This window comes from Castor canadensis, chromosome 2 (genome assembly GCF_047511655.1).
Source record: "Castor canadensis chromosome 2, mCasCan1.hap1v2, whole genome shotgun sequence".
NCBI classification, from domain to species: Eukaryota; Metazoa; Chordata; class Mammalia; order Rodentia; family Castoridae; genus Castor; species Castor canadensis.
In genome coordinates, this window is record NC_133387.1 from 19800880 (window position 1) to 19824608 (window position 23729).

At 38.1% G+C, this 23729-nt stretch overlaps 1 protein-coding gene across 6 annotated transcripts in view; it reads right to left on the minus strand.

Moving 5' to 3' along the window:
- The window catches only part of Cald1 (caldesmon 1), a 212496-nt gene that overhangs the window by 25416 nt on the left and 163351 nt on the right, over positions 1–23729 (minus strand). For 5 of the 6 annotated variants that reach the window (XM_074062703.1, XM_074062699.1, XM_074062711.1 and 2 more), the window contains 4 exons: positions 11363–11509; positions 6774–7731; positions 5447–5521; positions 579–724 (listed from right to left, as the gene is read on the minus strand). In XM_074062703.1, coding sequence (XP_073918804.1) covers positions 579–724; positions 5447–5521; positions 6774–7731; positions 11363–11509 — 1326 coding nt within the window. The remainder of the gene's footprint in view (positions 1–578; positions 725–5446; positions 5522–6773; positions 7732–11362; positions 11510–23729) is intronic. The other variant, XM_074062718.1, reaches the window with a different exon arrangement.

A 23729-nucleotide genomic window follows, 5' to 3' on the forward strand; every position in this document is an offset into this window, starting at 1 on the left:
AATTATTTTTTAGATAGGGTCTCGTGGTTTTGACCAGGGCTGGCCTTGGACCTTGATCTCCCTACTTGTACCTCTGAAGTAGGTGATATTATAGGAATGTGCCACCGTGCCTTGTCCCCTTAATCTGAGCTTTATGCAACATTTATTTACAATCTTTGGAAAACAAATTCTTGAAAATGGTATTGAGAAAGGACTTTTATGAAGTTGGCCTGACCAGATAGAGAATGAACCAATGGTATTAACCTCAATATACTGTAAGTAAACTGATCTCACATAAGCATACTGGGTTAGCCAACAAGCACATGGATGCCAAGCACCCAAACAAAAAACCAAAACAAAACAACATCAGAAATCAGATTAAGCCCGGTTGAGCAATGACTGCTGAATTGCTGGTCTCCTGTTAGTGATGTGAGAGCTGGATCTGCTGACTGTGTATCTCTAAGACAATGCCAGTGACCTTGCAACAAAAGAATGTTGCCTGGTTAGCAGGTTTTCCTGTGGAGGCACAGGGTAGGGAAACTGATTTTTTTCCCTCCACATATGAACACAGTCACTGTTAACTAGCCACCACTTCTTACCTGAAAGCGTTCTCAGCATGTTTAAGTTTGTGGGTCATGAGTTCTCCATTCTGTGACTTCACTTCTGCAAATCCCTTCTTTCGATCCAAAAAGCTCTTAACTTCTTCTTTGGGTTCCTTGTCCTTTTTAATCTTCTCATCTTTGATCTAACCAATAACATATATCAGGAAGAAAAATAATCATATAAATCTTACTAGGTTTTGGCTGGTATTACCAATAAGACCCCAAATTTTTAGTAAGTCATAAAACTCAGAGTAACCACCTGGAAATGATGTGGTAGATTTGGCTGGGGGCGGGGGGGTCAAGGGAAATTTTAGAAAGCAAGCTGTGGTCCTTTAGCCTGTGAGCAAAGACCTCAACTATAACTTTAGGAAGTCAAGATCATCCCTGATCTCACTATTACATTTTGAGAACTCTACCAGTTCTGGGAACTTTGCAGTTCCTACTGAGAAGACAAATCATTAGTGTGGCATTGATAGAAGAATATCCAGGTATCTTAGCCAGGTTTCTTTTTTTTGGTGAACAGTGAATATCTGATAAGAACCAAATGTGGAGAAAAGAAGAGAAAACCTACCAGGTCAGCCATATCTGCAAAGAATCTGCAATTCTGGAGATTACCCTTGTATTTAATCATATGAGTAACTGGGTTTCAAAGATGGAGCATGTAACAACCTACCTTTAGGGGGAGGACATGTTAGCATTCCTCTAAACTTCTGAAGTTAGAATGGAATAGAAACAATCACAAAGCACTTGTTCTCTACAGAAACCTACAGAGGAAGGGATGGCCATAGACTCCGGGCTTCCAATAATGACCTGACTTCCCCATATTTGGAGCACTCACTGCTCCCCAACTATTATCCAACACCCTCTGAATATTTGCTCCTAAAGGGCATGTTTTACAAAGCAGACTACATTTATTTTGCCTTTCTTGATGTGCCTTTAACAATCTTTTGGCTAATTAATTTTTTGGGGTGTTATTTATTAAATTACTATGGGTGGACGATTCACTATGATGTTGGCCTAATTAGTTAAGACTAAACTTTCTCCAAGAGGGATATACCTAGCACCTCTCTTGGCAATGCTGAAGAGGGCATCTGATGTGTGCCATTCTCTTTGGGAAATTTGTCTGCTAGTCAAGAGAACTGAGTTTTAGTTCAAAGGTTGTCAACAAATCAGTTGTGTTACTTGAGCCAATCACTTAGCTTCTCTGGGATGCTGGCTCCAAGTATTTGAAAGACGGGGTTGAAAAAACGATCCCTTCTTAATCTTCATCTTGTCATTTCCCTATTGGCTTCTGATTGGTCATGAGGTTACATCAGAGAAGGAAGCTCAGAGCCTATACTACAGCTCAACTGTGGCTGCTCAGTGGCTTCCTTACCCAGGAATAAGTCAGTATTTACTGGACAGAGAGAAGGAGGCAGAGAACATTCTCATGTTGGCCTACCATTGTTGGATATAGCCCCAGAAACCATGGGCTAGAGTTTTCACCCTGGTTGAGAAATATCTGGGGACACAAATTTTGAGCTAAAGGATGCCAGTTTCAGGGTATACCATGAAATAAATTCTAAGTCAAGTCTCATGGTCTGTGGTGCTCTATGCATGGAGAAATTCTTTTTAACTCATTTCTCCTATTCTGCAGTCAAAAATATTTCCAGTCTCCCAAAATGTGTTGACTTACTGGCCAAAGTACTTAAAATTGATTGGTAAAAGAATAGATATATATAACAGAAGAAAAAAGTCTCTCCTCTTTTTTCCCCTAAGCTCTGCCTTTATTGCCAAAGGTTATATTGGATAGTATACTTACAACCTCTTTGGAAAACTTTCTGAAAAACATGCTCAATGTACTAATGGTCATTTGAGTTTAGCTGATCATTATTTTCTCATGCTGGGAAATGAAGGAAATAACTTCACAGAGCTTTTAAATTTTATTTTAAGGAAACCAGTGAATTGGGTTCTATGTCAAGTTCAGCTTGAGCCCATGGGATTCTGAACTTTTTGGAAAAAGAATTAGATCTTTGAGGTTGGAATGTTACCCTAAAAAAAATAAATCTATGTTGAAGGAATTCCTAGGTAGCCATGTGTCCGGAAAGGATAAACGTGTTTCATTCACAGATAACAGTATACTCTTAAGAAGGGCTGTGGCTAAGTGTGATCATTTGGATAAAACTCTGAAAATTTGAGATATCCAGTGAGATAAAACATGGGTGTCTGGGGTGTGGAAATTTATGTGGCATGCCCTTGTGCCAGCGAGATACTCAAAAGGTCAAGGGGAAAGCCGGGAATGGTGGTGATGCCAGTGCTCAGAGGCTGAGGCAGGAGGATCAAAAATCCAAAAACAAAACAAAACAACAACAAAACAAAATACCAGGAGCAAGTGGAAAAGGACTGAGATGTGAGTTTCTATAATGTATTGCTTTGCATGATACAATTCTGGAATAGTGATAAGATCTGGGCTCAAGTTACAGTTTTTAAGACCAGGTTTAACATGACTTTGTTAACTCTAGAACCCTTAAGTTCTTTACTGGCTCTCTTTCCTATCACATGGATGTCTTCTAGATTCCTTGCTGCTGTAAGTTTTGGTCCATGGACAACACAGACCTCACCAGGTAGCTTAGAGTACCCTAGAACCACTGAATCAATTCTGCATTTAACCAGATTCCTGAGCACTCATCTGCACACATTTGGGAAGTGTGGGCCTAGAAAACATGAACAACAAGTTCAATATTGTGTAGGCAACTCTGCTAGAAACTTTGTATGCCAGTTAGAGGACAGGGGAAATAAAAAAAGATCCAGGGTAAAGAACTAAAAAGAGGGTCTTTACAAATGAAAAAGGAGAGAAAAGAAGCTAAATTAAGTCTCAAAGTTGGTGATTATCACACCCCATCAGCACCACAAACAATTCAACTGCAGTGGAGAAAGTGAGGAAATTTTGTTTGTTTGCTTTTTGGGGAATGATTTCTTTGACAAGGCTCAAGTGATGTTTGTGTTTACTCACGGTTGACCTATGCTGCTTATGCTACACAGATCCTTACAAGAAGAGGTTTTTGTTTGCTTTCTGTGACTTTTTTTAAGCTAAAAGAGGTTATCTAAAATGGCTGAATCATGCAAAATGATTTAAAGCTGTCTACATAAAGCAACAACACAACTAGCTAGAAAAGGGGAAAGGGGTAGTGATTCAGTCGGCAGTTAAAACAAAGAGGTTTTTTTTAAACCTAGGTCAAGTTGCTTATCTAGCCTTACGTAAAAAAGAGGCCAGAAGTTTTGAGACACTGGAATGTGCTGTGGGGCACACCTGGAAAGAGGCGGGCCTGAAACTATCCATTCCCCGGAATATTTTACTGAGATTGTGGACATTGCTGAACTGGGACCTTATCTGAAAAGGGGTATAAAGATGAGTTGGGTGACCACTGAGGAGTCCTTTGTACCTCAGAGACACCCTCCATAGACATAGGCATAGAATGCTTTAGTCATTAAAAACAAATCACACCATAGTGAATTGAATTAAATTTTACTTCTAGAATCCAAGTGGTATTTTCTACAGCCTCCCTTCCTGTATGTGTTTAATCACTGAGTTGGGATTTCCAGCGGTAGTTAAAGATATTCACCATAAAGCACTGGCTCTGTGGAAGAACCCATGAAGCATTTCTATTTGAGTTTAGTAGATGAGTTTGTAGGTATTTTTTTGTCACAAAATGAAAAGTGATTCCCAGTATGTTCAACTCTTTCCTTTAGCTGCCTCATTCAAGCTAAACTCGGTTTTCTAGTTATTGGCGTTTATATTTTCTCCCTCCTCTAAATGAAAAATGCTCACATTCAATCACTCCCAAACCACCACAAGTTCTAGTAGAATAGAAAGAAATGTAAATCAGAAAATAAATATAATATGTGACATGAACCAGAAGTTCTTATTTCTTTTATGAACCTTACAAAAACATTTAAGAAAATAATCATCCCCTATTTAATCTGATCATCTATTTTCTAACTATGGATTTTTCTGTTTTAAAATTTTTGAGTTTTGTTAATAATGCTGTAATAGGCAGAAAATGTAGGAAGGTCTATTTGGGTCAGCACTTAATGGCTACAAATCACTTTATAGTCTCATAGACAAAGTAATTCAAGTCCTCCGACCTCTGATGATTCAGTTTTATTGTGATTGAGTACTTTGAACTTACTAAATGTAGTCACAACTTATAGGATTATTTGGACTAGCATTAGCGGGATGGTTAGAATGAACTGAGACTTTCTGCTGTGGCATTTTGGTAATGCTGGAATGCTAGCACATCCTATGGGCAGCAGCCTTGTTTACTTACCTATAGTCAAAACCCTGGCACCTGTTCCTGTGTGTGCCTCAGAAATGCAATGCAGAACATTTTGCCAAACTGTTCTTTTGAAAACTGAGTATCATCTTCAATTCACCCAATTTCTACTGAGATGTGGGAGAGGATATGTTTTTCCTTTGAAGAATTAAAGAATCAGTCAAGGCCAGTTGGAAATATTTCATGATTGAGATGCAAACAGAAGGGTTCAAGGAAATAAAATTAGTACTCAGACGAGCAGAAAGCAGGACAGATTGATGGGAGCAGGGCTTTTTAAGCTTCTGACAACTGAACCATAGTAGAAAAGACAATTTATATGACAATGCAATACTTAATACCCACAATGCCCTTTGATTTTTCTCTATTCCATTTCATTTTTTAGAATGAAGAATAACTACTTTTGCAATACTCTTGCCGTTCAATGGATCACGAGTCATGGCTTGAAAAGCACTGGGTTAGAGGTTACGATTCTAACAACTGTCAGACTTCAGATGTCCTGGAACACTGCTCTACGCTGTTCTTATGATTAGATTATTCGCCAGTAACATTTACCTCTTTTTTGAAGGTAGGCTTGTCTTCTTGGGGCTTTTGTCTTTGAGCTTGCCCTTTAGCTCCCTTTTCTTCTTCCTTTTCATTTTCAAGAATGGTGAAGGTCACTCATGTAAAAGAAGCCCTTTCTAGCTTGCAAGAGTGAGAAGGTGCTCAGATCACTCCACACGTGTCATGGATGACTTAGCGCCATACTTACAGCTCTGGGTGCCAGTTATTCTATTCAGCCACGCGGGATCTTTCCTTCCTACCCCCCATTTTTCTCATGTGCCTCCTCTTGAAATCTAGCAAGACATGGTGCTCCTTGTGTGTGTTTACAACCCCGTGTGTGCCTTGGTGCACCTGGTTTGTGATCTTCTCTACTACAGGTGTGTGGATGAGCTCCCTGTACAGAAGCAGGAGTGAAGGACAAGTTCAGCACAATGCAAGCTTAGTGACAGAGTTTGCTTTGGAAAGGTGAACATGCAGCATCTCTTTTCTCTTTATTTTTGCAGGGGGGGATATAGTGGCATAAGTACAGGGGTTCCAATGTAGCCTTGCAGACAGAAAAAAAACTGTAATTTATAAATATTTCCACCCCTTCCCCACTATTCCCATCCTTCCTCAGGCAAAATGAATTTGTGTCACCCAGATGGTAAAAGGAGCAAAATACAGGGTTTCAATTACCCATCAATTATGAGCTGATACGACCCCCGATGAATGACTTTCTGCAAGTCTACATTAAACTCAGGTCTACATGATGGCAAATTACAGTTTTGAGATTTTTTAAAAATGAAATTTCCAATTGGCTCCTTTCCCTCCTTTATTTCCAGTTGATTCCCAGGGATTTTTTTTTTTTTTTTGTCTTTTTAGGACGAAATGTCTGAGCATAACTCTATGTCAATTTCCCACCTCCACTTTTATAATTTTTAAATTTATTAACAAACACACGGGTGAGGACAGAAGTTAAGGGCCTTTTGCCTCATGTAGATTTACACATAGAGGAAAGAGGTCAAAAAGAAAGAGTTCAGATGCAGATGCAGAAACAAGTCAACTCCACACCACCACACTGATCATCTTTGGGTTAATTCATTTTTTTAGGTTATTTATAACAATGCAGCACAGAGCAATTAATTTCTCTCGATGGTGCCAATAAACATGGTTGATTGCATATCTAGCCATCAATTGATTGCTTTATGCTTGCATATTGTTATGCCTGAAAAAATGAATAGATTGCCAAAATGATCAGGCACGTGGGGCTATATGCACGTGGCCTGTCTTCAGTTTGATGTGCATTACATTTCTCAAAAGTCACAGGCATCACACATTTGGTGCAAAATGCTTACTGTACCTGTTTCTTTAGAGCAGCTGTCTGAAGTTTATCTTCTTGCACTTTCTTTTCATTTACCCATTTCCCTTGTCTTTTTTCTTCTACCTTCTCCCCTTTTAGCTTTGTCTCTTGTATTTCATTCTTTTTTTCCTCTAGCTGCTTTTTCCGTTTTTGCTCTTCTATCCTTGCCTTTTCTTCCTCCTCTGCCTTGGCCTTCTGTCTCTCCTCGGCTGCCCTTCTCTCTTCTTCCTCAATCTTTGCCCTCTCCTCTGCCTCCCTCCTTTCCCTTTCTTGTGCAGCTGCTTTTTCTTCTGCTTCAATTCTTGCCTGCTCCTCTGCTATCTTTTTGTCTTGCTCAGCTTTAATTCTTTCTCTTTCTGCTTCTTCCAACCTCAACCTCTCTGCCTCAGCTCTTTCCCTTTCTTCCTCTTCCATCTTTTCCTTATGAGAAATCTCCTCTGAGCCTGGTTCCCTCTCTTCCTCTGGTTTAGGCTCTTCTGCACTGATCTGCCCATTTTTCAATGCTGTTACCACTGTTTCCTCCTGGGTTTCTGTTGTTTTTTCTTCTACCATTGCCTCTACCTGATTTTCTCCAGTGCTCCCTTGCTTTGGCTTCTCTTCTTCCTCTTCCTCCTTCTCTTCTTTCTTTTTGTCTTCAGCATCCCTCCAGTCATTCTTCTGGTAGGACTTGGTGACTATTTCTGTTTCCTCTATCTCATATCGTTCTTGGCGACTCTCTATTTTTTCCTCTTTTTCTGCAGTGTCATTTTCTGCTGTATCATTTTGCATTTTTCTGGTTGGGGGTAGCAGACTGGTGTCTGTTATTGTTGGGTCAAACTCCTTCTGGCGCTCCAGGGCTTCTTGAAGACGTTTTTGGCGTCTCTCTTCTCTCCGAGCCAGGCGCTCCAGTAATGCAGCCTCATCATCACCTTCCACCTGAGTGTTTGTGGTGGTTGGCTTGGCCTCCTCGTCAGGGACACTGTACAACAGAAGGAACAACACCAAGGACCACTTGCTGGTTAATCAGTCAGTCACATTCATTTGGCCACCTATGACTACAGCACATGGCATTTGTACTCAGCCCATAGGTCTGTGAATGTTACCATTTAAAGACATGCCTGCCTGGCTTTTAACTGACAGCATATGTAAATCTTTGCCCTTGGTCTTTCTCTGGCCACTGGAACTTTCTCAAGATGTTGTTAAGTGTTTTGCCCTCAAATAAAAGTTGATGAGCTTCAGTGTATAACTATCTCAGCTTTCCTCCTCTTTTAAGTTGGATAATTCTGAGGTGCATGTTCCACACATGCACTCTAGGAGGGCTCTTAGAGGCCCTCAGTGGAGTTTTGCTTCAGATGCCCAAGGTGGTCAATTGGTTGGTCATGCAACTTTTATTTGGTTGCCTTCCCTTTTGTGTTTCATGTTCCTAGGCCCCTACCAGTGTTTCCTGGCAACTGCTTACTTGTACTCAAATCTTTGTTTCATAATCTGCTTCATGAGGAGCTCAAAATAAACAAGGACCAAATCAGAATAAAAAGTGAATTCTTGTAATGTCCTATAGCATTCTAACAAGTTACCAAGTCATATAGGATTCCTGATCTGGATTGATGGGACCTGAGGCACTTTGAGAGGAAGGGTGTGGTAATCACACACTCGTGCCAATGATTCCCATAGGATAGACAGTTAAATGTCCTCCAAAATTCATGCTACTCCTTCCTTAGTCCTGGGGGGGGTGATTGCCAATCAAGAATTATATTTCCTACTTTCTCCCCTTTCTTTCACCCAGGCAGGGTCACATGACCAATAATTGCCAATGAAATGTGAGCCAAAGTGCCTTCTAAACCAAGGCAGTTTAGAAGCAGAGGAGCATTTTCTGACTTCTATATCTTTATCTGTTGCAAATCCCTAAGTAAAGCTTGACAGAGTCACAGAGGAAAGAAGATAGGTGACTGATTCTGCCTACTAGACAGAAATACCCACACTGAACTGGTATGAGTTACTGTATTAAACTACTAAAATTTGAGGACTCATTATTATAGCAGCAATAAGACCATAGCTAATACAATCTACCTCCTTTGTCAAGATTTTCATGAATCACAGGCTCCTTGTCCTTTACCACAGTGGATAACTGACAGTTGAATTTAATGTTTACAAAAGAAAAGAAAATATCTAAAGACCAAACTGTACTGTGTCTATCATCTCACTCACTCTTGCGGGAGGCCGGACACTACCCACACCAGGGGTGTTGGTCTCCGCTGTCAGGGAAACAGCCAGTCATGTGATACTAGAACTGTGACCAGAGTTGGAAAACATATGTCTTGCAACGTTTAGAAACGCCATCAAATTTCATGGTTCATACCAAACTTGGCCCTTCTAAGGTTCAAGTTCGCTTAGTTTTGGAAAAACACATTTTCATATTTAATAACAAAATATGGAAGAATAAAGCCTAGATTTTAAACCTTCTTGGCTTTTGTTGTTGCTACAAGACACTGTCTCCATGAATTAGTCATATAAGGATTACATATTCATGAAAATACAAAGAATTTGGAATTCAATGGGAAGAGTCTGTATATAAGGTATTTGAAACAACTGACCTCTAATAATTTTTAAAAGGTATCCAAAATTCCAAAGCACTAGCCAGACTAAAATACTGTTAAGACACCAACAGACTCTACTGAACCTTTCTTTGCCTTCTCATAAATCATGACAACAATCATCAGCAGATGCTAAGTGCCAGTTGGAGCTATTTAGCTCCAAGAAGACTTATTCTTGTAGTTAATTCATATATCAGGGATAAATCACATGTTCTCAGACTTGAATATGCTTTCCTTATAAAAAACAAATTTTGAATTAAATCAACATCATGATACACATCAGACAAAGGACTGATAACCAGAATACATAGGGAACTCAACATCATGAAATAACTAATAATGATAAAATGTGAAAGCAGAAGAGAAACACAAGTAGAAGCAAAATTTTATGTAGGTAGGTGTTGTTTTGTTAGGAGGAGGTAGTACTGGGGATTGAACCGAGGGCCTCCCACATGCTAGGCATGTGTTCTACCACTGAGCTATATACTCCTAGCCCAGGAGCAAGATTTTAAAAGCAGAAAACTATAGAGCTGTAGTAAATTTTTAAGCCACTGTTGAGTCACTCACTAAATAACTAGACTCTGGAAATGCCTCAAAATGTTATTTTTAAAACTCTCTCTGTCCCTCCTCCCTCAACTCAAAAATAGGAAAGGTAGTGAATGATTATTCTATCTTTCTTCTACAGGACTCCAGTGACAGTGAAATTTATTGCATGCTTACAATATGCAAGGCACTGTGTATTTTACATGTACTATTATTTCATCAAGGTTTAACAATACTCCTAGGAGACAAGTATAATTTTTACTCCATTTAGGTGAAGAAACACAGTTAATAAAAGGACAAGTTGGACCTTTTTGAAGCCAGTTTGTGAACTCTAGAGATCATACCTGTACCCCCTTTGCTATACTTCCTCCCTAATTAAGAGCTACTTACCTTATTGTCTTGCCCACAAGCATTTGCAAGACCACCATACAAATCTGATGCAGCCACTCAAGTTTGAGGCAAAGTGGCTATGACCCTCTCCCTTCAAAATTTTCTAAATTGAGTAAATTAAAGGAACTATCAACAGCCCCTCCAAATAGTCACAAAATAAAACAACCCAATGCTAAAAACACATCAAGATCTTACAATGTAATTTCATTGCATTTAATCAGCCCATAGTTCAAATTAAAATTATTTTTTCCCATCTCCCCAAATGTCCTTATCTCTTCTAAACCTTGGGGCATGTAAACGACATATAATAACTATTGTAACTATTATCACAATGAACTTTGTGACACTATTTCTGTTGCAAAAGACCTATTTGAAGAAGTTGAACCTATTCGGTATTCTTAATGTCTCTGATTTTTCACCAGGGCCTTAGTGGAAAAAAATGTAGTAGTAAATTTATTAAATGAGTTTGAATAATCATACTAAATTAAATAGGCTCCTGCATCTTTTTTCTTTTTTGGTGGTCTTGGGGTTTTAACGCAGGGCCTTGTGCTTGCTAGGCAGGTACTTTACCACTTGAGCTACACCCCCAGCCCTGAATTCTGTATATTGCTGAATACTACAGTGATCAGAGAATATTGATTCAAGCTGTACATTAAGAAAAAGAAGACATTTACAGTTTCCACCTACTTTTAATGTGTAAGTGTTAATTGTGTGTCCATGACTCAATTAAACGAATAAATCTTCAGTTCAAAACAGATTGCAGTATCTTGTAAAAGGAATGTAATGAGTTTTTCTTAAAGCTATAACCCACCACATGTAGTAAATTAAAAGCTATCAGGTTATAAAATGAAATAAAAAGCCTTCACTTGGGGGTTTATTTAGGGGCGGGAGTGGTGTATATAAAGGGTCCTAATGTCTACATCAGATTGTTCAATTTGATTTGTTGCCAAAAATGGCCCCAAAATAAACAAAATAGATTGAAAATGACCAAGCGGGCTGAGAAGGGAATTCTTCGTTTGGCAAAGTCCATCCAACAGACAAGCTAAGACACACCAGAGAGATTCTCCATTGCAAAGAGGCCAGTACCTGTTCTGGGCGTTAACCTCCACCTGGTCAGTCACCTGCCCCAAGGCTTCTTCCTCTTGCTTCTGCCGCAGCCTTTCCTGTCGGGCCCTGCGGCGCCGTTCCCGGGCCGCCTCTTCTTCATCATCATCGTTCCTCTGGTAGGCGATTCTAGAACATTGCAAAGATGACCTCATTACAAAGACAACCTCCCAGCTGCCAACTGTTTTCGCCACCTTATTGGCAGGAGCAGTCCTGAACTTGACCACCCGTGAACCCAGTGAACCAGAGCGTTCTAAAGGAATGGTTCAGCAACTTGGGTGTAGAGAACCAAGTGACTGATTTTCAAGCTTGTGAATATTTGAAAAGCATCAAGCCAATAACTGCACACGATAATTTACAATGATCAAATAAGGTAAAAAATCTGCCTTCTGAGACTGTAGGTCAGCATATTTAGATTTATCTATTTTCTATTTTAATTAATTAATTACTTTATTTTTACAATTTTTGTTATCGTATTGTACTGGAGGTACATTTTGACATTTAAAAAAGTTCTTACACACCTAAAAAACTAGCTAGCATTTGTTGCCCTTAATGCAGAGAAACTAAAGCAGATACCTTAAAGCAACTGAGGCCAATAGGAAAAGGGGACCAGGAACTAGAGAAAAGGTTAGATCAAAAAGAATTAACCTAGAAGGTAACACCCACGCACAGGAAATCAATGTGAGTCAATGCCCTGTATAGCTATCCTTATCTCAACCAGCAAAAACCCTTGTTCCTTCCTATTATTGCTTATACCCTCTCTACAACAAAATTAGAAATAAGGGCAAAATAGTTTCTGCTGGGTATTGAGGGGGGGGAGAAGGAGGGGGCAGAGTGGGTGGTAAGGGAGGGGGTGGGGGCAGTGGGGAGAAATGAACCAAGCCTTGTATGCACATATGAATAATAAAAGAAAAATGAAAAAAAAAAAGAAAAAAGTTCTTACAATGTATCATAGTTGAATTCACCATCCCCTATCATTCTTGTTTATCTTTCTTACTCCCAGTCCTGGAATAGTTTCAATAGGTTTCCTTTTTCCTTTTTCATACATGAGTATATAGTATTTTTCCACCACATTCACCCTTCTACGCCCTCCTTCTTGATTTCTTTATTATGTTGATTATCACATGTAAAACTTAGTAGCAAAAAACCAAAGTTTTGAACCAAATAATCAAGATACATCTGGGCATGATGGTGCACACCAGTAATCCTAGCATTTGGGAGGTTGAGGCAGAGGACTGCAAGTTTGAGGCCAGCCTGGGCTACAGAGTGAGTTCAACACCAGTCTTGGATCAAAAAAAAAAAAAAATCAAAACACCTATTAAAAATATTCAGTTTATTGTGTGAGTTTTTTTGTGGAGACACTGTCACAGATATTAGAAAAGAATCAAGTTACACTCAAGACAATATTTTGGTATTAATAAGCCAGGGTTGTTCATTAAAAAAAGAGCAGGGTAATTCTCTCTGGTTGGATTGTTTCTCCTTTCAGTTCCTTTTTCCTGGAGAGAGGAGGTGTTAATTACAATAGGTAGGAGAGTTCAAAGTCAGTGCATTTTGAAGGGGTGGCAGCTCCTTGGAAGGACCTAAGGCGTGCTTTACCATCCCCCCACGGAGCATAGTAGCCCACAATGCATGTTTAGATAGAAGCCTTAAGGCTGAGGCAGGTAGAAGAGTCACAGAGGCCTTCACACGTGTCTACCTTATTTAGCTTTTAGAGTTTCATCTGAAGCAATTGCCTGCTGGAGGAAATTATACAAGCCAGATTACTTTGCTAGATAATATCCCCTAATATTTATTCCCAAATAAAGAACTGGAGCTATGGAACTACACATGCCCAAAGTCAAGAGGAAATGATCTGCGTGGTGAACTTGGCCGCTTCTGAAGGTATTTTGAGTATTAAGGTACAGAATGCCAACAACTCATGGGTAGCAGTGGTTTGACTGGTCCATAGGGTGAGGAGAGGATGGGGATGAGGCTGAACTGCAGTGGGATGCAGTGTTTTTATTAAGCTTGCGTGCAGCTCACAGCTGTAGTTCCAGTACTTGGGAGGCTAAGGCAGAAAGATCATGAACTCAAGGCCAGCCTGGGTTACATAGTGAGTCCCTAAAAGTAAAATACAAAAAACCCTCCAACACTTTATTTTTAAAGTGTCTTTAGTATAATGTTATTTACATACCTACAAATAGAAATCCAGATATGATGTAAACATTTCATGTTAATGTTCTTTTTTTGTGATAAGGACACTTAACACGAGCTCTACTCTCTCAATAAATTTTTAAGTATATAATTCAGTATTGTTAACAATAGGCACAAAGTTGTATGCCAGAGCTCTAGAATATGTTTACAATTCTTACATAACTACAGAGTCAAAATAATTTTCGAAGTAAAGGAAACAAAACATCAGAACCATACATTTTACACCAACAGTCATATGACTAGTGATGTTAGATTTACAAACTGGCCATTTTTAGGCTTAGATCTCGTACCTTCTTTTATCTGTGTCATCTTTTTACTTCAATAATAAAAATGTTACAAATGTTTTCTTCACTTAAGTATCTCATAAAAAAACAAGATTAAAATTTTTGAAGGTTGGTTGGTTTGCTCTTTGCTGCTTCAGATAATCTGACTTCATACTAAAATCTGCTAGTGTGCAATACTCAAATGCCAATGTAAGTAAAATGTCACTTAGCAATTCTATAAAACTGACTAGTAAATTTCCACAAATATAGAGAGCGTGTGGTAGAGTTAATGGATGGCTAGATGAGGACTCAGAAAACTTGGTTTCCAGAACTGAATTTTTAGGAATTTACAGCTCTTTGATAAACCTGAATTAAATTTCCTTGTCTCCAAGTGTGTGACAATCAAATGAAATAATCAGTACATTATCACAAAGCATTGTAAATTGCAATATTTTTAGTTATGAGGAAAGTTCAGTTAAGTAGCTGTGTTGTGAGATAAGATGAGTTCAACTTTAGACTTGTTGAGTTTGAAGTGACAATGTGATATGTGAATGTTCCTTTCTAATTCAATCACATTGTAGTTTGCAGTTGAAAGCTCTTTCCAGTGGTTTGGCTTCAACCATCAGATTCTTGGCCTAATATTCCCTTGGCTTATTTCTCAGTAGACAGTTTTAACCACAGCAGGGAAAATGAGTCCTTAATGACTGCTTCCCAAGCTAATCAAACAGAAAGTCTTAATTTGCTCTTCATCTCTGGATCAGCCATGAAGTCATGGCTGTTACTTGGAACCTTCCATGAGAAGCAAGAGACACAAAAGTTCCACATAGCACACCCTTATGCTAAAAGCAAAACTCCTCCCTTTCCTGATTGAATTTAATTTCAGCCCTCATTTCCTACTATATTTGAGAAATCTGAGATCTGACCATCTTCCTGCTTCCACCTCCTCTATGAGCTTCATGGTGGGGTGCTACTGGTTTTTAGTTCTGACACCAACAAGATTTGCCATCTTGGCCAGGGCATTAACTCAACTTTTCTTCCTCTTGGATTCTTCATCAGAGGAGTGACCTGAGCAACAGGATCATCTCCACTGTCTCTCCTAACCCTTCCCACTTAGTGTACTTAAAATTTATGGACAAGCCATTAGTAGAGTCTGTCCCTTTCTAGGATACAGGGTTACCACAGGTAGCTTTGCAAGGATCTTTTACTACTAATAAAAAAATTGTTCACAAAGTTAAGAACAACAGTCGCAAAAACAAAAGAATGAAAGTGGTTTCTTGGTATTGTCCACCATAACATGCCCAGTTGCTGGCTTAAAAGCCTAGCAGTTGACTTTATAAGTGAATTGTGTTCATTTCAAATGACTTGATATATGTAGAAACACTGACTGTAAGACCCCAACACTAGCTCTCAGCATGCGAAGCAAACTGCAGTCTCTTAGCTCTTAGACATTTTCCCAAGTTATCTGTTCTTCATACTTTTGCCACAGGCTTATTTTTTTCCTTTCAAAATTGAAAACTCAAGTGTTTATTTTTTGATTCTAAAAGTAAACACTTATTATTTTGTGGTCCTGGGGATTGAACTCAGGGCCCTTGCACTTGATAGGAAGTACTCTATCACTTGAGCCATTCCCCAGCCTCCATTTAATTTTTTTTTAAAACTAGACAATTCAAAATGTATAAAGGCAAAACTAAAAACCAGCTTCTTAGAATTCTTAAATATCTATGCAGATATTTAAGAAAGTGAGATTGTACTATACATACCATTTTATAAATAATTTATTTACCTTATTTATGGATATTTCTAACACATTAACAAAACAGAATGTCAACAGAGATAGTATTTTATATATATATATATATATATATATATGCATATATGTATATACAAATACATAGTATTTTTGGCTATACTATAAGCTACTTAACCAATTTTCTATTGCTGGACATTTAAGATTTTTTTCCAACATTATATTCTCACAAACAGTGCTTCATGGCCTGCGTGTGGTGGTGCGCATCTGTAATCTCAGCTACTTGGGAGGCAGAGGTAGGAAGATCTCAATCTAAGGCTAGCCCAGGCAAAGTGTGAGATCCTATCTGCAAAACAAACTAAAAGTAAAAAGGGACTGGGTGGGGGCATGGCTCAAATGGTAGGGCGCTTGCCTAGGAAGCACAAAGGCCCTGAGTTCAGTCCCCAGTACTGTCCCAAATGCCAAGAACAAATAAACAAACAAACAAAAACAAAACAGTGTCACTGGGACGTCATAACAGATACACTTTTACTATTTGTGCAATTATTTATTTGGGAAAACTTTTCAAAAGCTAGTTTGTGTATTTAGTAAGAGTATGCTTTGTATGGAAATGTCATAGTGAAACACCTTAATATGTACAATTTAATATACACAAATGAAAAGATTGTCAATAGAAAAAAAGAGTATGCTTTCTCTGGAGGCTTTTGATGTACATTGATAAACTGCCTGCCAGAAAGGTACAGAACATCAGCAATGCAGGAGAGTTCTACTTTCACCATAAAGCAGGTTTGTTCAAGAAGACAGACAAGCACCCAAGATCCTTAATATATCCAAAATGATGCCAGAATCTCTGCTTTAGGCTCCAGTTAAAGACAAATGTTAACATTTCTCATTTTCCACCCACTTAAAGCTATGTGAAATGCTGCTGACAGGAAAACCATACCTCGCCGAGTCCTGGGTTGTAATAAAGGCATCACAATCCATTCGTTCCTTCAGTGAAAATTCAGCAGATGCTGGTATTAAGCAGTCCGCCCATATTCCACAGCACAAAGACAACGGATGTTCCCAGATGATTCAGAAGCAGTGTAGGATCTCAGCATTCCTCTGAATCATCTGAGAAAGACTCAACTATATTTATTAGAGCTTTAATCAAATGCATTTTATTGGGATTTTTTTTAAAACTAGTAATCCACAAACTAATCTACTAAATAATTCTCTGTTAATGAAGTGTTGGATAGATTGGGACCTACCAGCTTCCACCCGGGCTGGCTGTAAGGGGCCTAAGGACTATAGAGTGTTCTGCTTTGTTTCCTGGTAACTGCCTTTGCTCATCTCTTGTCACAAAAACTTGGAGGAGGAAGTGATCTTTCTACAGGAAGGTCAGAATTGCTGATAGCAAAATGACTCACTGGACATTCAGAAGAAAGAGATAGTTTTATCATGTGTGTGCTCAGACACACACACATACACACAAACAACCCCCCCAACACACACCCCTATGACTAAATGCAAACAATCCAAAAACCCATAATGGTTGCATGAGGTTATCTGATTGTGTGCTAGAAAAAAGTAGAGAGGACTGACTCTTCTTCCATTTCCAGGACCACTGCTTAAAGGCCCTGGTGTTACTTGATAAGAAAAAGCAGATCTGTGCAACAGGAGAGCGCTCTTGTGATGCTGTGGCTTTTACAACAAAGCCATTTCAAGTCTTTAATGCCAGAGCCCCTCTGCCTCGGTATATTCAGTTCACAGGATGACCATGTTATATCCTGGACCTTTCAGAGAGAGGGGTCAAATAAATAAAATGACTGCAGCCATAGCAAATAAGGAAATCACTGAGGACTTTACATCAGGATGGGCAAGGTCTAAATGTATACCAGATGAGAAAAGTGAAATGGCAGAAGTTTCTTTAGCAACGCTTTCAGTCTTTTCCCTTCATCCCATACTCCTCGTCATCCCTCATGACTTGGTCAACACTGGTGACATTCTTGTCAGACTGTCTACAGTACAGGTTGTTTTTTGTACCCCATTGCCCCCATAGTTTTAAGAATATTGTTCTTAGTTCCTTTATTTTGTCTTTTTTTCCCCCACTTTGCTAATTTTCTGATTTTAATCTGCATGGTATCCTCCTTTGAGTTTTCAAGTAAATTGCATTTTATTAGCAAAAGATCTTGGAGCAGGAAACCCTGTTTAAAAATGAGTAAGAAAAAAAGGTAACCTCTTTTATTGGAGCAGGGGATTATTTTATTACATGTTTAGGAGCATTAAAGACCTAGGGAGTGAAAAAGAAGTACAGTTTAAGTCTACAGTGAGTATAAATTTATTTATTTTGTGTTGATAATCACAGTACCGCTCTGAGTAGTTGACTGGATAACAAAATCATTAAATCAAGCTTGGATTTGCAATCTTACTATTCTGTATTTTTAACTCACATGCTATGTGTGATATAGCTAGAATTTTGTAACTAAAAGACTAAAAAAATGTCAAAATTAGTTCCCCGAGCATACCTTTCTTTTTTGTCATCTACTCAATAGGATCTCATAGTATATGTAACTCTGTGTTAAAGGTATTTTGGATTTTCTTTCATTTTTTCCCCCTATTCCACATAATGCATTTTTTTAAAGGGAGAGACTGAGAAGTGGAACAGAATGTTTTCATTTAGGTTTAAAAGATTCTGTAAAATTTCTCTTCCAATTTAATCCCTATGCTCTGTCATTTCAAATAAGCAAGTTGGATGGATTGCTGGTTGATAGACTCAGAGAAAAGATTTAATCTTCTTTATCTTAGTGATTTATAACATTTTAAGACTTGACGATCCTTTTAAAATATCAAGAAAAATTTAAGATATAAATTGATCATATTTTTGTTATTTATTAATAAAGTCTAATAAAATATAAATTCTATAATGCATAAAAATAATCAGTATATTATAAACTTCTGTATCTATACATATTTAAAAAACATTTCTAATATGAGATAGTTATAAGACTACAGAAAATACTTGTTATTAATATAAATTTGGCAATCTCTTTCTAAAACTTCACCAGTAGAGAACCACTGAACAGACTTCCAACCCTTCTGTGTTCTTCAACATTCCCCATGACTGGTAAGCACACATACCTAAATGGACCCACACTCAGATCCACAGTTTTGGTGAGAAAAGTCTCAGAGAACCAGTTATGAAATTTTTCCACTCAGATCAGAGTATCTAAATCTATTTTTCTTATATGTTTCTGCCACATTTCTTCATTTTAACAAATAATTCTGTGCCTACAACACCAATAGATTCAACAAATTCTCCACCCAAAAGAATGACTCTTACCAAAGTCCTTCCATTTGTAAATTCATAATAATTTCTAGGCCAGGAGACAGTAGGCTGGACCCCAAGATTAGTTATGATTTCTCTGCATTCCACTGTGTAGCTCCATTTTCATGTGATCAGTTGTTTGAGAGAAAGTTGTGTTCGTTAAAGGAGACTTCAGGCTTACAATTGAGACACTCAACCAGAGCACTGTCCTGTCCCCAGTTTTATGTAGCTATACATATCCCATGTAGCCAACACCCAGGAGGAAGGTCTGGGGTCACAGCCTCCAACTTCTTCATCAACTGTTATTATTATCATTATTGGTTCTGCCAATGTTACTATCTTAACTCAGGTCTTAATATGGGATCCAACTTGGAGTTAAAACTTCATGTGGGTTGAAAAATATGCTTGTCAACTGTTTGAAGGCAACATGACTCATGCATACTTTCATTATTCTTTTTCATGTACCAAAACCCCAGGGATTTTCTTTCATAATATGAAAAGCAAGCAGATTCTCCAAACATATCTTTAAATTGCTCAAATGTTCTTAGCAAAATCTCAGGCCATGCTATGATCATGAAGGAAAATCCTGAGCTACTGAAATGAGTCATATTTGCCCAGCAGACTTACTGTATGTTCGAAAGTTAAAAGAAGTTTATAGAAACATTCCAGGCTCTTAAATATGATTTCGTTTACATGTGGTGTCTGAAAATGTTGTGGTTTTATTTAATGCACATAAAGTCTAACTCTGAATTTTTTTCTTGGAGCCCTTAAAAGAAAGGCAATTAAAAAATTACAATGCAGAAAAAAGTTAAGAAAATAAAAAGGTTTTTCGAGTCAGAATATGTTTAGAAATTGATTAATAGACAGTAGTCACTTGGTTTGTTAATAATTTATGTAGAACAGAGTGAAAGAAAACCTCTTTGATTTAGAAGAAACTCTTTTTGGACCTAGAAGGTAACACCCACGCACAGGAAATCAATGTGAGTCAATGCCCTGTATAGCTATCCTTATCTCAACCAGCAAAACCCCTTGTTCCTTCCTATTATTGCTTATACTCTCTCTACAACAAAATTAGAGATAAGGGGAAAATAGTTTCTGCTGGGTATTGAGGGGGGGGGAGCGGGAGGGGGTGGAGTGGGTGGTAAGGGAGGGGGTGGGGGCAGGGGGGAGAAATGAACCAAGCCTTGTATGCACATATGAATAATAAAAGAAAAAAAATAAAAAATAAAAAAAAAAAAGAAAATATGGTATCTATAAAAAAAAAAAAAGAAACTCTTTTTGGTGGGGTTAGAAAGACAAAAATGTTGGGTTCAGTGCTCTATCAGTATTGTGCCTTCTACTGGGATGAAGTTATACAAGAAGATACATTACTTTTAAGAAAATCACCCAGGAAGAGAAGTATGTCTGACTTCATCTACTCCTCCTTCTCCCATCCCATCTCCCCATATATAAACACATTTGAGTCACTAAAGTTTGTGACCAACCATACATTTGAGTTCTCAAAAATAAAACACTGTGTGCTTGGAAATTTTAGTGTTCTTAAGTATGTCCTCACAAGTTATCAGCGTCAGTACATCATTTGCTTTTCACAACGATGGTGTCCCATAACCACACAAGTTTCTATAAGCACAGACCTTGACAGGGGAACAGGTTGCAGAGCATCACACAGTGAAAAAACCCCTCCTCTTGTACCCACACATGCCATAACAGGCCAGTTATTAGTACCACTATGACTGTAATGTCCAGCTTGATCAACACATGGATCTGATCGATCAGGTCTGGTTAGAAGAGGCCATGGGAGTACTGGGAGTTCTCACTCTGAACCTGAGTTATAGGAGGTTCTAGAACACTGTAGAATGGTCCTGTCCCATAGCAAGCAGATCCTCAAGCTGAGGGCCTCACTTTTGAATCAACACATATAACCAAAAGAAATTAAAAGTGATAGATTCTAATTGTTGAGGTTCATTATTTTAAATTAGAAATACTTTTATCCTGAATTATCATCTTACCTAGAAATAAGTACATAGTAAAAGACCACTTTAAAGAACAATAATAACATCCTCACAACTATTACCCCACTTAAAGACCAGCACCTCAGGGGACTCATGTGTCCCCTATCACTGTCATCCCTTTTTCTTTCTGAAGGCCTGCAAATAACCACTAACCCGATTTGGGGAAATTTGTATTATTTTCTTGCTCTTCTTAATAGTTTTGCCACCATGGTGTGCATCCATCCCCAAACAATAGTTTTTTCTTTTCTCTCTTTTCTTTTGTTTTTGTGGTACTGCCAATTAAACTCAGGGCCTTATGTCTTCTAGACAAACACTCTACCACTTGAGACCTGCCTGCAGTCTCATGTTGAGTCTCTTAAAAATGTCTGCACTCCATAGTCACATCTTTCACACAACGTCATGTTTTTAAGATTCATTTCTGCTTGTTATGAATAGTGATAGTTCATAATGATATATGAGGTCCAGAGTTTTCCAAACATTTTTTGAGATTATAGTTTAGATGGGATAAATGTCTAACTTCCTATTCAATTTATGGTGTTTTCTTTTGAAAAGTTCATAAATGGTTTGTGATAGTCAGTAGATAATAAAACAAACAAAATCTGGATTTACTTTCTTCTTTTTCTCACGTTTCTTTTTAAAAGAAAGAATGCATACCATTAAATACAGATTTTGGCATCATAGTTTCTTGAGATAAACAATCTATTTGTTTTCTCACAAATGGGACTGAAATATATTTGCACCATGCCATCTACATCTACAACAAACCTGCTTAGATATGGACATTCACTTTCTTTTTTTTGGCAGTACTGAGGTTTGAACTCAGGGTCTTGTGCTTGCTAGGCAGGTGTTCCACCACTTGAGCTGTTTTTACTCTTTTTTACTTTAGTTATTGTTTAGGATAGTCTCATGTTTTTTCCCAGACTGGCCTAGACTATGATCCTCTTACCCAAGCTTCCAGTGTAGCTGGGATTCCAATTGAACACTACTATGCCCAGCTTTTTTATTGGTTGTAATGGGGTCTCGCTAACTTTTTTGCCTGGTATTTGTCTCAAACTGCAATCCTCCCAATCTCCACTTCCTAGTAAGTGAGATTACAGGTATGTGTCATCATGCCTAACTCTCACTTTTTAATTTATAAATGTTTACAAATGGTAGATATGGAAAGAAAGGGTAGAGGAAAACATACATTACTGCTTAATTGGTTTACTTGAGTTTTGAGTTAAACTTTGGTTGAAATGAATTAAAAGGAGAAACAGAAATGTTTAAGTGACCAGGATACTAATTAAAATAAAATTAGTCAAACTCTTTCTTCACTTTCCAATTTTATTTAAAATTCAATTGGAATAATTGTGGCTAAACCCCAATTATGACCTGTGCTTTCATAAACATTATCTTTTCTTCTTTTCCAGCCTGAATTCTGTCTAGTAAGAATGCTGAATAATGAATAAGAGTTTCAAATACATATGAACACATGAAACATTAAAATATGTTAGATGTTGAAAATGCTATCAGTCAAAAGTTAAATGTGATTGGGGATGCTCTCCGGCTGTCATACCTATTAAAGGATAATCTTGGATTAATGAATGTAGTACATGCACAGAACTACAATTTTTAAAAAAGTATAACAGGAGAAAATAATTCAGACTCAGATGCCTATGACTGGCAACATGACATTTTGCCAACTCTTATTCTTGCATAAAGTTATACACCTGGATATACAACTCAATAAAACCTGCTCCAGGGCAGGGTCTAGGGAGATTCCCCACATTCCCACTGGTTAATTTGGATCCTACTGCATATGGCCAGAGGTGTATTAATAAGCCAATTCTTTTCATACTCAAAGACCATCTCCTAGAAACAGAAATTTCCAGTTCCATCTTTGAATATTAAAAACCTGAACTCATTTGAGATGAGCCTTATACTTACAGGGTTCTAAAAATTTCAGTCTTACTCCCAAATTTGAAATATTTGTGTGATGCAGTAAAAAAAAGTCCATAATTTCATGTGGTTCAGCTTCAAATTATGGTACTACTATCACATTGGTAAACATTTGACAAAAAACAAAACAAAAAAAATGGAACTGGAAAAATGAAAACAAGATGTCCTTAAATGGGGAGTGTAAGCCTGTGACTAATTAATTAAAGGGAATCCCTGTAAGGGAAAGTGGTGTTGCAGACACTCCATCGGAAATGGTACCCAGCATGTGGACACCGTAAGTCAAGTCACATACCCTGCGTCAGCTGAGTGAATTCTCAGGACTCTCTCCAGACAGACAGGCAGTGCTTAATGTGGGGAAATTTATGGGTAATGGATTTTCATAATAGGCCTTTTATGATCGTTCCTTCTCCAAAAAAGTGCCTCTGGAGCTTTTCTGCTTCCGCTCTCATTTTTCTTAATTGGAAAAAGATTTACTATTTATTTCCTCCACCCTGGGTCTCCTTTCCATTCAGAAGGCACAGCTTCCCATCTCTTTTTCTCTCCTGTCTCTCATCTCTTCTTTGGAAACAGAATACTGATAGGTTACACACTGGAGCACTTTTACTAGCCCCAGTAGAGACTGTGAAAAATAGTGAGTGTCATTCGAAAAAGAAAGCATACTGAGTGATTACTACCTCCTTGACTCCAGAGATTGTACAAGCTCGTTTAGCGTCCAGTTGGCTTGTATCTTCCATCTGTTTGGTAGAATTGCAAGGGTTGGTTTGTGCATGAAGGACAAACCGTTAGTGGAGTCAGGAAGTGGAAAACGAAGGGCCACATCTTGGATGTTTGACCCACTGGAAAAGACACTTACTCTGATAGGGGAGTTAGCAGCCCCCACTGCTCATGG